The sequence below is a fragment of the Myotis yumanensis genome, unplaced genomic scaffold, assembly GCF_028538775.1.
Source record: "Myotis yumanensis isolate MYYU_CA2020_CCGP unplaced genomic scaffold, mMyoYum1.0.hap1 SCAF_18, whole genome shotgun sequence".
Taxonomy (NCBI): Eukaryota; Metazoa; Chordata; class Mammalia; order Chiroptera; family Vespertilionidae; genus Myotis; species Myotis yumanensis.
Window position 1 is genome coordinate 24,365,477 of NW_027223769.1, and position 14,323 is coordinate 24,379,799.

At 37.2% G+C, this 14,323-nt stretch overlaps 1 protein-coding gene and 1 non-coding gene across 3 annotated transcripts in view; both read right to left on the bottom strand.

Moving 5' to 3' along the window:
- The window catches only part of AP1G1 (adaptor related protein complex 1 subunit gamma 1), an 81,728-nt gene that overhangs the window by 12,496 nt on the left and 54,909 nt on the right, over positions 1-14,323 (bottom strand). For both annotated transcript variants that reach the window (XM_070398750.1, XM_070398749.1), the window contains 10 exons: positions 14,163-14,218; positions 12,766-12,879; positions 9,861-10,001; positions 9,096-9,150; positions 5,757-5,879; positions 5,483-5,572; positions 4,726-4,853; positions 3,528-3,632; positions 2,727-2,868; positions 2,415-2,541 (listed from right to left, as the gene is read on the bottom strand). In XM_070398750.1, the coding sequence (XP_070254851.1) occupies positions 2,415-2,541; positions 2,727-2,868; positions 3,528-3,632; positions 4,726-4,853; positions 5,483-5,572; positions 5,757-5,879; positions 9,096-9,150; positions 9,861-10,001; positions 12,766-12,879; positions 14,163-14,218 (1,081 nt within the window). The remainder of the gene's footprint in view (positions 1-2,414; positions 2,542-2,726; positions 2,869-3,527; positions 3,633-4,725; positions 4,854-5,482; positions 5,573-5,756; positions 5,880-9,095; positions 9,151-9,860; positions 10,002-12,765; positions 12,880-14,162; positions 14,219-14,323) is intronic.
- LOC138997469 (small nucleolar RNA SNORD71) lies at positions 12,394-12,479 on the bottom strand. The gene has a single exon (XR_011468936.1). It is a non-coding gene; the product is annotated as a small nucleolar RNA SNORD71 (small nucleolar RNA).

The window sequence follows — 14,323 nt, forward strand, 5'->3', positions numbered from 1 at the left end:
AAGGGAGCTCTTAAAAACTAACCATGAGTAGAAAGAAACCTAGAGAAAGTGATGCCTTTGGACACTAATTAAAAGCAAAGGGATAGAGAAACCAAGATGGCGGCATAGGTTAACGCCGGAGTTTGCTGCCTCGAACAACCACTTCAAAAATACAACTAAAAGACAGAACGGACATCATCCAGAACCACAGGAAGGCTGGCTGAATGGAAGTTCTACAACTAGGAGGAACCGAGAATCAGAGGAGGCGCAGTGCTGAAGTAAAATACTAAGGTGCGGAGTGCGCGCGGCGCCGGCAGGTGGCTGAGGGCGTGGTTGTCTGTTTCAATCCGGAGGGAGCCTCAGACTCTGAGCTCCAGATCCGGGCAAGTCTCTAGGGACCCAGACTCAAACGGGAGAAGCAGGACTGTCTGGCTACGGTCCCTCCGAGGTTTGCAGCTGTTGCTGGGACAGAGAGGCAGAGCCCGTGGGGACGGACTGAGAGCAGCCATAACTGCTCCCTCCTCCGCCCAGTTGATCCCGTGGGACCCACCCCACCCAAGCCCTGCACAGAGGCATTTGCCTGATAGCCTCAGGCAAAGGCTAGATTAGCACCTCCCTAGAGGACACAAGTTCTTCCACTGCAGACACAGCTGATTATCACAGCCAGTCGGCCTGGAGGTCAAATCCCTCTAGTATTAACTATAACAATCAAGGCTTAACTACAACAAGACTGCGCACAAAGACCACTAGGGGGTGTACTAAGAAAGCGTAAAAAATGTGGAGACAAAGAAACAGGACAAAACTATCAAGGGAGGATATTGAGTTCAGAACCACACTTCTGAGGTCTCTCAAGAGGCTTCTAGAGGCTGTCGATAAACTTGATGAGATGTACAGGAAATCTAATGAGACCCTCGATGGTGTGATAAAGGACCATCTAGAAAATAAGCATACACTGACTGAAATAAAGAATATTATACAGACTCCCAACAGCAAACCAGAGGAACGCAAGAATCAAGTCAAAGATCTGAAATGCGAAGAAGCGAGAAACACCCAACCGGAAAAGCAAAATGAAAAGAGAACCCAAAAATACGAAGATAGTGTAAGGAGCCTCTGGGACAGCTTCAAACGTACCAACATCAGAATTATAGGGGTACCAGAAGATGAGAGAGAGCAAGATATTGAAAACCTATTTGAAGAAATAATGACAGAAAACTTCCCCCACCTGGTGAAAGAAATAGACTTACAAGTCCAGGAAGCGCAGAGAACCCCAAACAAAAGGAATCCAAAGAGGACCACACCAAGACACATCATCATTAAAATGCCAAGAGCAAAAGACAAAGAGAGAATCTTAAAAGCAGCAAGAGAAAGACAGTCAGTTACCTACAAGGGAATACCCATACGGCTGTCAGCTGATTTCTCAACAGAAACTTTGCAGGCCAGAAGGGAATGGCAAGAAATATTCAAAGTGCTGAATACCAAGAACCTACAACCAAGATTACTTTATCCAGCAAAGCTATCATTCAGAATTGAAGGTCAGATAAAGAGCTTCACAGATAAGGAAAAGCTAAAGGAGTTCATCACCACCAAATCAGTATTATATGAAATGCTGAAAGGTATCCTTTAAGAAGAGGAAGAAGAAGAAAAAGGTAAAGATACAAATTATGAACAACAAATATGCATCTATCAACAAGTGAATCTAAGAATGAAGTGAATAAATAACCTGATGTACAGAATGAACTGGTGATTATAATAGAATCAGGGACATAGAAAGGGAATGGACTGACTATTCTTGTGGGGAAAAGGGGTGTGGGAGATGCGGGAAGAGACTGGACAAAAATCGTGCACCTATGGATGAACACAGTGGGTGGGGAGTGAGGGCGGAGGATGGGGTGGGAGCTGGAAGGAGGGGAGTTATGGGGGGAAAAAGAGGAACAAATGTAATAATCTGAACAATAAAGATTTAAGATTTTTAAAAAAAAGAACTATACATAAATTATCATGTAATTTTAAAAAATATGTAATCAGTTGTAGAAAAATACATTTTTTTCAATGTAATATTCATTTTTTTCTATGTAAAATACATTTTTACATATGTAATCAGTTGTAGAAAAATACATTTTTAATAAAGGTCACGAATTCATTAAAAAAAAAAAAAAAAAAGCAAAGGTGACTTGGGATTTTTTTTTCCAGCCTGAAAGTTTTAAAATACAAGTAATTCTCCCCAAATTAAAAAAATGGACTTTAAGGAATCCCTAGTCTCTAGAGTGTTAGCATGGCACCTTATATCCCAGATGTTGTGAAGATTCTAATCTTGCTTCTGACTTAACTTCGCCCATCTTCAACTGATTGATGTGCTAGAAAGTCCATGTTCAGCGTAGTTTTTCCCCAAACCCTTATCCCTATCTCAGCATTAAATAATTCCACTCAGGCCTCACCTGTAAGGTTGATGTCTCCCAGCAAATCAAGAAGCTCTCCACCAGCAGAAGCTGGTTTGCTTGTAGGTACAGTTGGAATAACAGGTGTTATGTCATTTCCTCCCAACAAATCCAATAAATCATTGGCCTAAACAAGAAAATAATATCTCAATTTATTAATCATTTGCCTAGTCTACTTCTAATGCAAAGCTCTTTCAACACGTAAAAATGAAAGAATCATCAGTCAATCTAGGAACACTGAAGGGAATCAGCTAAGAGATTACAAGGAACTATTGATCATCAGTGTCCTCAGATAAGCCAGTAAAAAGCTACCTGGCTGGTAGGCTGTGGCCCAGAGGGTGGTGGTTTGGTCTCTAGCGGAGCTGGTTCTGTCTCTCCATTTGTCTGTACAATCTCCGTAGGACCATTTGTGGTCACTTTTTCCATGACAGGCATTCTCTCAAGCAGGGCAGACCTGAAAAAAATATCTGAAGTGGTTAAATTCCAGGCAGTTAATCTAGATTCCCTACCCAAAACAATCACTGTATGTACATTGGGGCCAAACATGAAAAGCCATCTCCCCTCCCCACGCAACACATACATTAAAATAGAAGGTGGATTATAACAATACATGACCTAAATTCCTGACTGGATTGAGGGCAGGCAAGAAACCTTGAATGGACAAACTATCCACCTAAATCCCAAGAAGTTGAGATTTCACAGTGGTAGAGAAGTTGGAATGAAATCAAGGTAAATCAGTAGATATTAACAGGTTCCAATTAAGATACTGTATAACAGAAGGGGGCGGTGACACCAAAATGTTCACAGTAATATCAGATGAGATTCTTTAGAGAAAAATACAGCTCTCACTTCTTAAACCAAATAAAATGGAAAATGAAGCTAAATTTCTGTATCAAAAGAAAGGGGAGACAAGGAATGAAAGACCAGTTAACTTCTTTCTTTAGAGATTAGGCAGAATAGGGAATGAACAAAACAGAAGCAGTCAAGCAATTAGAACTGAACAGGATAGTGAAGTCCAGTTAATAAGACATGAGGGATGAGTCTCCTTTATGGATTATGACAAACAGTTTGGGATGCTAAGAGGCACTGCATTGCTTAGTTTCTTTTACTTACCTCATATGGTCATATTTCTTAAAAAGTGCATTATATTCTACTGCCCTCTGCTGGAGTTCCACATCAATGCTGCTTCCATAGATGGAAACCACTTTCTTTATTCGGCTTTGGGATAAAATGACAAATGAATTCAAATACCCAAAAGAAAGTTCATAGATAAACAGAAAGAATAATTTTTAAACCAGAGTTTTCTGGTTAAAATTTTGAAATACCTTTTCTTAATTTACATAATCTTTCAAAAACAAAACATCTTTCCTTCATCTTCATTCATCCAACATATACACAACATATACTGAAGTGAAAACCGTCACAATCCAAGTTCCTCAGAAGAACTCATAAAGAACCACACTGGCTTCCTTGCTTATCCAGTGACCGGACGTTCCACAGAATCAACAACAAAAGAAAGAAAAGTGACCCCTACACCCAAAAAGTCTCAAAAGAGAAAGTCTCTCACACAATCTCTTGGATCAACAAAGGCCCAGAATTTGAATTCCTTTTGGGTGGGGATGGGGTGAAGAGGTTATAGTTTTTCAGAAAGAGCCTGGAATGTCTCATCCCATCTGTCTGATACCCTTTTGTAACTTGCCTTTGAGGGGGAAGGAAAGCCTTTGTTTACAGCTGTACTAACACTGAGGCCACAGCTAGCACCTTGTTTTGTATTCTGGGCTAAAACTCATTAAAAACAGTGCTACTCTTAAAAAACAAAAATCATATACATATATACCTCAACACCACCATCATCTCTCTCCCTCTCCCTTCCTCTCTGAAATCAATAAAAATATTTTTTTAAAAACTAAAAAACAAAACAAAATAGTAAACAGCAGAATTTAAAGACTTAAACACCACAACCCTCATGATTTTCTTACTATCCAGACATCTCAAAATATTATAAAACAGAACCTTTATGTGGGGAAATAACTTCTCAATTTGCTATCAAGTCACAGTTAAAAATGAAAATGGACATTAGAAATCTGATTTTAAAAACATCACAAGCTCAAAATAATCTACAATGGGGTGTGCAAAATATAGATGAAATAAGGATTAACCACAAAATGATGATTGTTATTGTGGTGTAATAGGTATATGCAATTCATTTTATTATTCTCTCTACTTTTGCCTTTGGTTGAAATTTTCCATAATAAAATGTTTTTCAAGATTACAAAACAATCTGTTCATCCTACTTTTTCTCCATACTCACTTTACAGTACAGGTGAATCGAGTAGAAAGCTTCATAATGGCAGTGAGGGCATAACCTCGTGTCACAGAGACGGACATATTAGAGATTAAGACACTTTCTAAAATATCCAACACTTCATCTTCTGTTACCTGAAGAGAAAAGAAAAAAAAAGACAATGTTCAATGAAATGTAAAAGTAAATATCTAAATTTGATATCAAGTCACAGGATGCCACCAGAAAGACAATCCTACCATCACTACCAAAGCTTCTAACACAATCTGTTCTTTGCCAGGATAACTGTCCAAACTGATCCATCAACCAGAAGCAGGTGGAAGGTATGTTTAAAAAAAAAAGTGGAAAATACCCATTGGGGGCTGAGAGGCATATTTAGCTGCAAGAGGCAGAAGTAGAGGAAGGGAAAAAAGTTACATAGAGTTCAAGTACTGTTGCCACAACTACTCCTAAAAGCTAGTCCTTTAATGAGCAAATGGAAATATGGCTATCGGTCTCATTTCTTCTTGTTTAAATCAACCAGAGAGTAAGAGAAACAATATAATTCCCTCTGACAAAGTGGGGAGTGGATCCCAAGGTAGTTTTTAAAGTCTCAAAATGGCTCAATAAGTTCCACTTCAAAAACTGACAGGTTTCCCAATATAATTCCAGTATTATTTCTTTTAAAAGTTTTTAAGAAATCAACCACAACTCCTCACTAAACATAGCCCGCTTATAACCGAAATCACTCTTTTCCCCATCTTTGACCAAGAGGAATAAGGGTTACCTGAATAGGCTCTTCCTCTTCACATTGGCCAGATATGAGAAGATCTCCATATTCACCTATACACCATGCAGCTACTTGTACCAAAGGTTGCTGTCAAAACAAAGTCACTGTTTGTCAAAGATTTTAATCCTGACAAAGAGTAATGCAAATCATAGGTCATCTCATCATAATCGTCAAACTGAGATACATCTAAGTGTTAGTAATAAGAACATACAAGAAAAATAAAGTGTAATTTCCTCCCAAAGCAGAAAAAAAAGGCAAATGAAGTACTTACTTGAGAATAATCACCAAGAATTGCTTTGTATAAGCGCTGGACAGTATAGGCATGCATCTCCACACTATTGGTTATTAACTGGATCAAGTTGGGAACTGCATCATCACGAACATAACTTCCTGCCTAAAAGGAAATGCAGACAGTTACCCCTAGAAACACACAATGATGATAAACGTCAGCTATTATTATCGCTGTTAAAAGGAGACTACTAAAAAAAACAAACCCTTCAAAGATAAAGTTGATTCCAATTCTTGGGTTCATAAGCAGCTCAAACTTCAAAGTCTTATTTAAATGAATATTCCAAATTTTTTAATTTTATAAAAAAATAAAATCTCCTCTTTGTCCAAAGTAAAAGAAAAATATAAAGACTTAAAAATTTCAAGAAGTTACTAGCTACATAAAGAATAGGTAAATTTTACATAGTAGCCTTCATTGTTATAATTCAGTTCCTTTTTTTTTTTTTAAAAATATATTTTATTGATTTTTTACAGAGAGGAAGGGAGAGAGATAGAGAGCCAGAAACATCGATGAGAGAGAAACATCGACTAGCCGCCTCCTGCACATCCCCCACTGGGGATGTGCCCGCAACCCAGGTACGCGCCCTTGACCGGAATCGAACCCGGGACCCTTCAGTCCGCAGGCCGACGCTCTATCCACTGAGCCAAACCGGTTTCGGCAATTCAGTTCCTTTTTGATATTGGTACTTTAGCCTCTGAGCCTATATCAAATATAGTAAAAAATAAATCCATGAAGAGTTTTTTTAAAAATTTCAAGAAGACCTTTTCTACACAAAGCAGATAAGGTACAGGGGTGGACAAAAGTAGGTAATTTATCAGCCATAATTACCTAAAAGATAAATCATAAGCAAGGATACAAAATAATAACAAAAAAACAAAAAAAAGAATAAAAAAAAAAAAGAAAAAAATAAAACAAAATAATAACAATAAGACAAATAAATACAATAATTAATAAATAATATAAGAATAAACTCTCTTTTGTGTGCTCAGAACTGTAAACCTACATTTGCCCACCCCATTTGGTATTTTAAAATTTAAGAAGTACATTCACTGGGAACTGAGTTACAACAAACTCTCCCATCCCACAACTCCCCGAAAAATGTTAAAATTATATGGACTAGCTAAAGTAGTCATGTTATATTGGAGGATGGCAAGAGAAGTGTACATGAATAGCTCAAATGGGGCATATTAAGAGTAACTTTTATAAAACTTGAGTTTATTTAAAACCTTGCACTGTTCTTTAAAGACTAGAATTTATAAATATTACAGAACTAACCATTAGTCCCAGGAGTAGGAATTATTCTGTATTTTATTATCCACCCTTTTTTATTACTTGGAGTTTTTAATGTCCTCTGGAGTTTTTAATAGTATCTCTGGAAGTCTGAGATACTGTTTGAATCTATGGAACAAAGTAAAGCTATTTAACCTATGAGGAACTAAATCTTGGCCTTGTCCAGGCATTATGACAGCCAGGCTCACAAGACATAAAACTGTGCCTAATATCAAGCGATCTTCATCAATCTCCAATTACTGGACAGAAGAGCGGATATGATTTACAACACTGAGCCAAGCCAAACCATATGTTGTTGGAAAGCACAAAAGAAAAGGGGAAAAAAATTCTCAGGTGATTGAGATACCCCACTTGTATTTTAAGAAATACAAAAACAGCCCTAACCAGTTTGGCTCAGTGGATAGAGCATCAGCCTGCGGACTGAAGGGTCCCAGGTTCGATTCTGGTCAAGGGCATGTACCTTGGTAGTGGGCACATCCCAGTAGGTGGTATGCAGGAAACAGCTGATCGATGTTTCTCTCTCATCGATGTTTCTAACTCTCTCTCCCTCTCCCTTCCTCTCTGTAAAAAATCAATAAAATATATTTTTTTTAAAAAATCAATAAAATATATATTTTTTAAAAAGAAATACAAAAACAGAAGGAGAAGTTTGGGAAAATGGTGAAAAAGAAAAGGTGAGAAGCTAAAAAGCAAAAAATTTGTGGTATAACTTAAATATTTGCATTCTTATGGGAGAAAACAGAGTGTCTGAAATAAAAGGATGCATCAACAGGATATAATTGACACTTATAGACTAATTCATCCAACAACAGCAGAATACAATTTCTCCAGTTCACATGCAACCTTCACCAAGACAGACCACACTGTGAGCCATAAAAAATACCTTAAATTTAAAAGGATAGAAATCATATAAAATTACACTAGAAAGCAGTAACACAAAGATAGCTGAGAAATCTCCAAATAGTTTGAGATTAAACATGGTACTAAATAACACATGGGTCAAAGAAAACATCGGAAAAATTATTAAAAACACCAGTTATCTCTCATGAACATAGATGAAAATATCCTTTAAAGATATTAGCAAATCAAATAAAATAATGTATAGAAAGAATTATATACCATAATCAGTGGGATTTATGGTTCAACAACCATAAACTGATTATAATAATCCCACACATCAACAAACTAAAGAAAAATCATATGATCATAGTAAGAGAATATAGGTCAATAGGAAAAATGAAAAGTAGGAGCATTTTTTTAAATGATTTTGAGTTCTGATAAACATTTTTCTTAAACTAATCAAATTTGTGAATGTTTACCTTCATGGTATCTACCTCTGGTAACATAATTACACACAGACAGTTATATTTCCTTTATATGCCACTACACTTTCATTTTTACTCTGACATCTCTAATCCCTATTAATCAAACAATAGAAAATCTCCAAAATTCTGGACAACTAACAAAGAAAAAATATCTTATAAAACTGTAATCTTAAATCCAGAACAAATGTAGTCATTCAAAACCTTCCAATGGCTTCCTAACACATTCACAATAAAACCCAAACTCCTGTGAGGCCCCACATAATCTCGCCCTGTGTTAATGTCACCAATCTCTGCCTTCACTTACCTTCTTGCTCTCCAAGCAGGCCAAGCTTATTGCTACCTAATGTCTTTGCAACCCCTGCTGTTCTCTCAGATTAGTATACTCCTTTCCCAAATCTTTGCATGGCTAATTTCACTAATTTCTCTACTCAAACATTAGCTCCTCTGAGTGACCTGCCCTGAATACTCCACCTAAAATACTTGGCCCATTGCCCCATATTCCATCCTCCTCGGCCATCATCGTAGTCCCTCATGCTGTTTCAGTGTTTCTTGTAACATTTTCCCTTGCCTGACAGTATAGTACATATTTCCCCATGAATTTCCTATCTCTCCCACTAGAACGTAAGCTTCGTGAGCATAAGGGCTTTCTCTGCCTTAATCAGCACATTCAGCAGTTAGTATATGTTGACTTAAAAAAGCTACTTACCGTTGTCAGAACACGCATAATTGTGTCTATATGCCACCGTTTGGAAGGTGCATACCTAAAAAAATAATGGCACTAGGTGAAGAAATTGGAACCTGTAAATTATACTGTGCTCAGTGACTTTCAAAAATCCTGCCTATTATCATAAGTGATTATATTTGGGGACATTTCACCTTCAAATCTAGCAGCAATACCCATTTCCCAGGGTGATGAAATGGCACACTGTCAAACTCAGATGGTCTACATAGCATTGCAATAGGAGTTGCTGAGCTAAGAAAAGAGACTGTTTGAGAAAAACAAAGTCAGATCAAGAGAGGATAGAGAAGAAAGAAGAAAAGGGATTGTTCCCAGACCCAGACAACACCAGGACTAGGAACTTGGTCCCTTAAATTCACAGTGGAAAGTATAGAAATAACCGTACAACAGAAATCTTTAGGTACTTCTTCCTAAAAGTTTTACACTCAACCACATTTAGATGCTGAAACATCTATATCCTCATAAAGAGGGCATCATGGATGAGAGGTTAAAGAACAGATTATAGGAGGATTATAAATCCCAGGTTTTATAAAAGAGGAATTTTTGGAGGGGGGAGAGGTCTTAGTATACTTAAATGCTGGCTATCATGGCCTCCTCAAAGCTAATTTCTAATTGGGAGCTTGAAATAAATGTTACATGTTTTAAACATGTTTACAACATTCTTCTCATCTTTTAAAAATGCTTTTAAATTCCAAGCATCTTTTATTAATGAAGGTAAAAATCAAATCTTACTTTTCTGCAGCAAGAAAGATTCCAGATGCACAGTCTGCTTTAAATTCTGGCTCACAGGAATCCAGAAAATAAAGTAACTCCTTCATCATGCCTCGGATATTATTCCCATTTACCAGGGCAAAACTCAATTCCATTGCACGCCTTGCAGGGGAGAAATTACAAAACAAAACAAAAAAGAAACCAGTTATAGTTACTGTGGGAATGAAACAAAGACCCAGGGGTTTTCTCTCCGAACACCAAGCACTGGCGGATGTGCTCATGTTCTTGCATGATCCTGTGATCCAATCTTTGCACACAAGATAACAAAAGTTATCAAAGTTAGTTTTTCTATTTTGAATCTTCGTCCAACACTTTCTTCAACACTAAGAGAGACACAACTGATCAAAAATGTAGTTTGGGTTCAATATTCTATTCTATAAAGCTGAAATTTAGAATACTTAAAAGGCTCAAAAAGAGTCAACAAAATTATTACCCAAAGATATCTCTCTGCATTTATTCCTTAAAAATGTAATATATAAAGTCATCATACTCTTTTATTACACTCACTTCTGTCCAAAGATGATGTAACACAGTTTATATCAAGGTATGTGGGAAATTTTCATAAACACAAACCTTGAGGGCATTACACTAAGTGCAGTAAGTCAGACCGAGAAAGATAAATACTGCAGGATATCGCTTAAATGTGGAAGCAAAAAACACACAGAAATAGAGACTAGAACAGTATTTACCAAGACCAAGGGGGTGGGGAGTAGAAGAGATGTTGGTCAGAGGGTACAACTTCCAGTTATAAGATGATTAAGTTCTAGGGATCTAATTGTACAGCAGAGTGGTTAAAGTTAGTAACACTGTATTATATACCTGAAATCTGCTAAGAGAATAGATCTTAAATGTTCTTACCACACACAAAATATACAGTAATTATGTAATACTAGAGACTCAGTGCACAGATACTGGCACCAGTGGGGTCTCTTGGCCTGGCCTGCAGAAATCGGGCCAAAACCGGCTCTCCGACATCCCCTCAGGGGTCCTGGATTGCGAGAGAGTGCAGGCCAGGGTGAGGGACCCCACCGGTGCACAATCAGGGCCGTGAAGGGACCAGGGGAGGGCTCCAGGGTATGTCTGGCCCATCTCGCCCAGTCCCCATCAGCCGGACCTCAGCAGCAAGCTAACCTACTGGTTGGAGCATCTGCTCCCTGGTGGTCAGTGAGCGTCAGAGCAACTGGTGGAATGGCTGAACGAATGAATGGTCGGATACTTAGCATACTAGGCTTTTATTATATAGGATGATGCAGTGTGCTAGCTAATGCTATGATGATAACTGTTTTGCAATATATGACTGTGTTAAATCAATACATTGCACACCTTAAATTTACAGAATGTTTTATGTCAATTATATCTCAATAAAGCTAGGGGAAAAAACTGAGAGAATGAGGGCCATGAAAAGGAAAAAAGGGCATGTGCTATGAGGGCAAATATAAGTTTTTATAACTGCCTATCAAATTTGCTAACCAAGGCAAAATGGAAATGTTTAACATAAAAGTTATAAGGTTACTATATACACCTTTTCATATTTGGTCAATAACATCAAACATGGTATATAGATTGACTTTCAAAAATATTCATTTACTAAGTAGAAAGTACTGTCATCTTAGCTAATTTATAAGCAATAAAAAAATCAATCCTTATAGAAATACAGTAACAGATAATTCTCATATAATGCTTAGATACTTTATTTATATTAATCCAGTTAATCCTGCATAATCCTAGAAAATGGGTTCTATTGTATGGGAATTTTACATATGGGACAACTGAAGCACTAAAAGGTTAAGTAACTAGACCACATCTATTACGGGCAGAGGCAAGATTCAAAATAAGGCAGTCTGGTAGTCAAGGAGACACAGATTTTACTTTTGAAATGCACAGGCCAGTAACAAGCTAGAGAAAAACAAAACAAAGTAGGAGTCAGAAGGCCTGCCTCTGTACAAGCGGTACAGTTTAGAGTAAGTCATTTGATTCCTTTGGGGACTGCATTTTCACTTATCTGTTAATTGAGAATAGAAGTAATTGCCTAGTCTCACTGGCTTGCTCAGAGAACTGAGAGGGCGTTCACAGATTGTTTACTTTGCAAGGCACTATGTGAAAGCTGTTATAGCTGAGTCAAGATCTTATCTTTAGATTGTCCAAGCATTTAGTACGTGTTCTCTACAAACAAAAGGAACTCAATAGCAATAAATGATTGTTAAAAAAAAAAAAATGTTTGCTATGTGAATGGTTTCAGAGATCATTTCAAATCTGATTTGTTCTGGATTTGAACATACAACCACAACTAAACGTTCACTGGACCAACTATAGCTAGGTTTTACAAACATCTATAATCCTCCTAAGAGGAGAACCAGTAGAGCTACTCCATGGAGAAAAAAATGTAAGCCGTTAGAAAGTGCTATCTACCTGCTTCCGAACATCATTCCTAGATGCACTGTTCTAAAAAACACAGCTGCTTCTAGTATCTTGGAGCATAAGTACTGTGAGAAAAAGTGTGCTGTCAGCAATTTGAGTTTCAGCATCGTGATAAAACACTTAGCCGATGGATCACTCTGTATTTTCATCCTCCAACACACAAAGCACAGTACTTCTGTTAAGTAACCTTTTGCCAAGCTTATCTCTTTATTGGTTTTATTTATCAAAGAACCAAGGACAACTCATTGTGCACTGAAGTCTTCCTTTTTGGCCTCCTTCATTAACCTAACCCCTTCTCCCTGCCAATCCTTTCTAAAAAAGGATTTACTCTGCAGAAAATTCATCTATGAAAATGAGGACAATACATAAAGGTCAACATTCTCACTTCCAAAACTATTACAAAGTTAGCAGGTGGGGTGGAGGCAAAGAACTATCAATAATCTGTTACCGTTTTATTGAGACATCCAAATCTTTTAGACAGTCCACAATGGTGCTTCTGTGCCTCTGCACTGCATTATGATCTGTCTGCACAGTCTTCAACAAGGATGTCAGAGCTACATATCTGCATGAAACAAAGTTGCAGAAGAACAGAATTAAAATGTAAAATTCAGGGTGGTTTTTTTCTGCCTAAAATAATGACAAAACATGTCTAAAGACTAAGGGAAAGCACATATTTTAAACATTTAAAAGAAAGACAATAACTATAATGGTAACATTTTAAAGGCATAGAAGACACATTAAGGTAATGACAACCAGAAGAAGCCTTGGATTTAGAATATTTGCATTCATGGTCAAGTCTAAAAGTGATTGACTCAATTATTTCAAGTTCTTCCAAATAGTACAACAAAATAAGCATATAGTATGCCTTTTCGGGCCTTAGCCCAAAAATGCAAAAGGAAATTATTTCAATTTTACCATTTGTATTTACTCTGCTTTTGAGACTCGTACCAAATTTTGAGTATAACATCCAAGTATTAAAAATTATTCTGGAAGGAGGAGATAATTCAGGATACCACAATAATTATTTCCACATTTTTTTTCAAGCTTAACATGGTAAGAAAAATGTTTTTCTCCTGATTAAAAGAGGGAAAAAGGCAAACTACAAATAAAAGATAATACTAATAAATTCATCTACTTTAAGTCGTCAGCCTGGCCAGTGTGGCTCAGTTGGTTGGGTGTCTGTCGTCCTGTGTACCAAAAGGTTGCTGGCTCAATTCCCAGTCAGGGCACATGCTCAGGTTGCATCCCCGGAAGGGGGCATGCAGGAGGCAGCTGATCAATGTTTCACTCTCGCATTGATGTTTCTCTCTCTCCCTCTCCTTTCCTCTCTCTAAAAATCAATTTAAAAATCTTAAAAACAAAAAAAAACACACCACACAAACTAAATGGAATGGCCAAACACGTACCATATTGGGTCAGTAAACTACAGGCTACCTGCAAATATCCAGTCCTCTGCTGTCTGGTTTTGTAAATAAATTTTTATCAGAACAGCAACATTCATCATTTATATGATCTATGACTGTTTTCATGCCAACAGGCAGAGCTGGGTAATTGCCACAGAGACCAAAGGCCCACAGAGCCTAAAAGATTGACCATTTGGTCCTTCACAGAAAAAGGTAATGACTCCTGATTTATAGTATAAAGACATGTAAAAATTAAACCAGAGGCAAATCCTCAAATTCTTTACAAAACAGTAGTTTTAAGACTAGACTAAAACAGAAATCCTGAGTTTCCTCAGCTGAAGTTCTAGATAAGTCACTTAATACATGTGTGATCTTGAGCAAGGTTACTCTTGAAAACAGACTTTATAATAACAAAATATAAGACATTTTTCAATTGCTTTACCTAATATTCTTGTCATTGTTCAATAAGAAACGACCCAGGATATTTATGGCTAGGACCTAAAGAAAAATAGCATAGGTTAAAAATCTAGAAAAATTAAAGATTTCTATTGTTTAAGGATCACTTCTGGCCTCTGTTGAGTGAAACTATTTATAGGCGGTAGT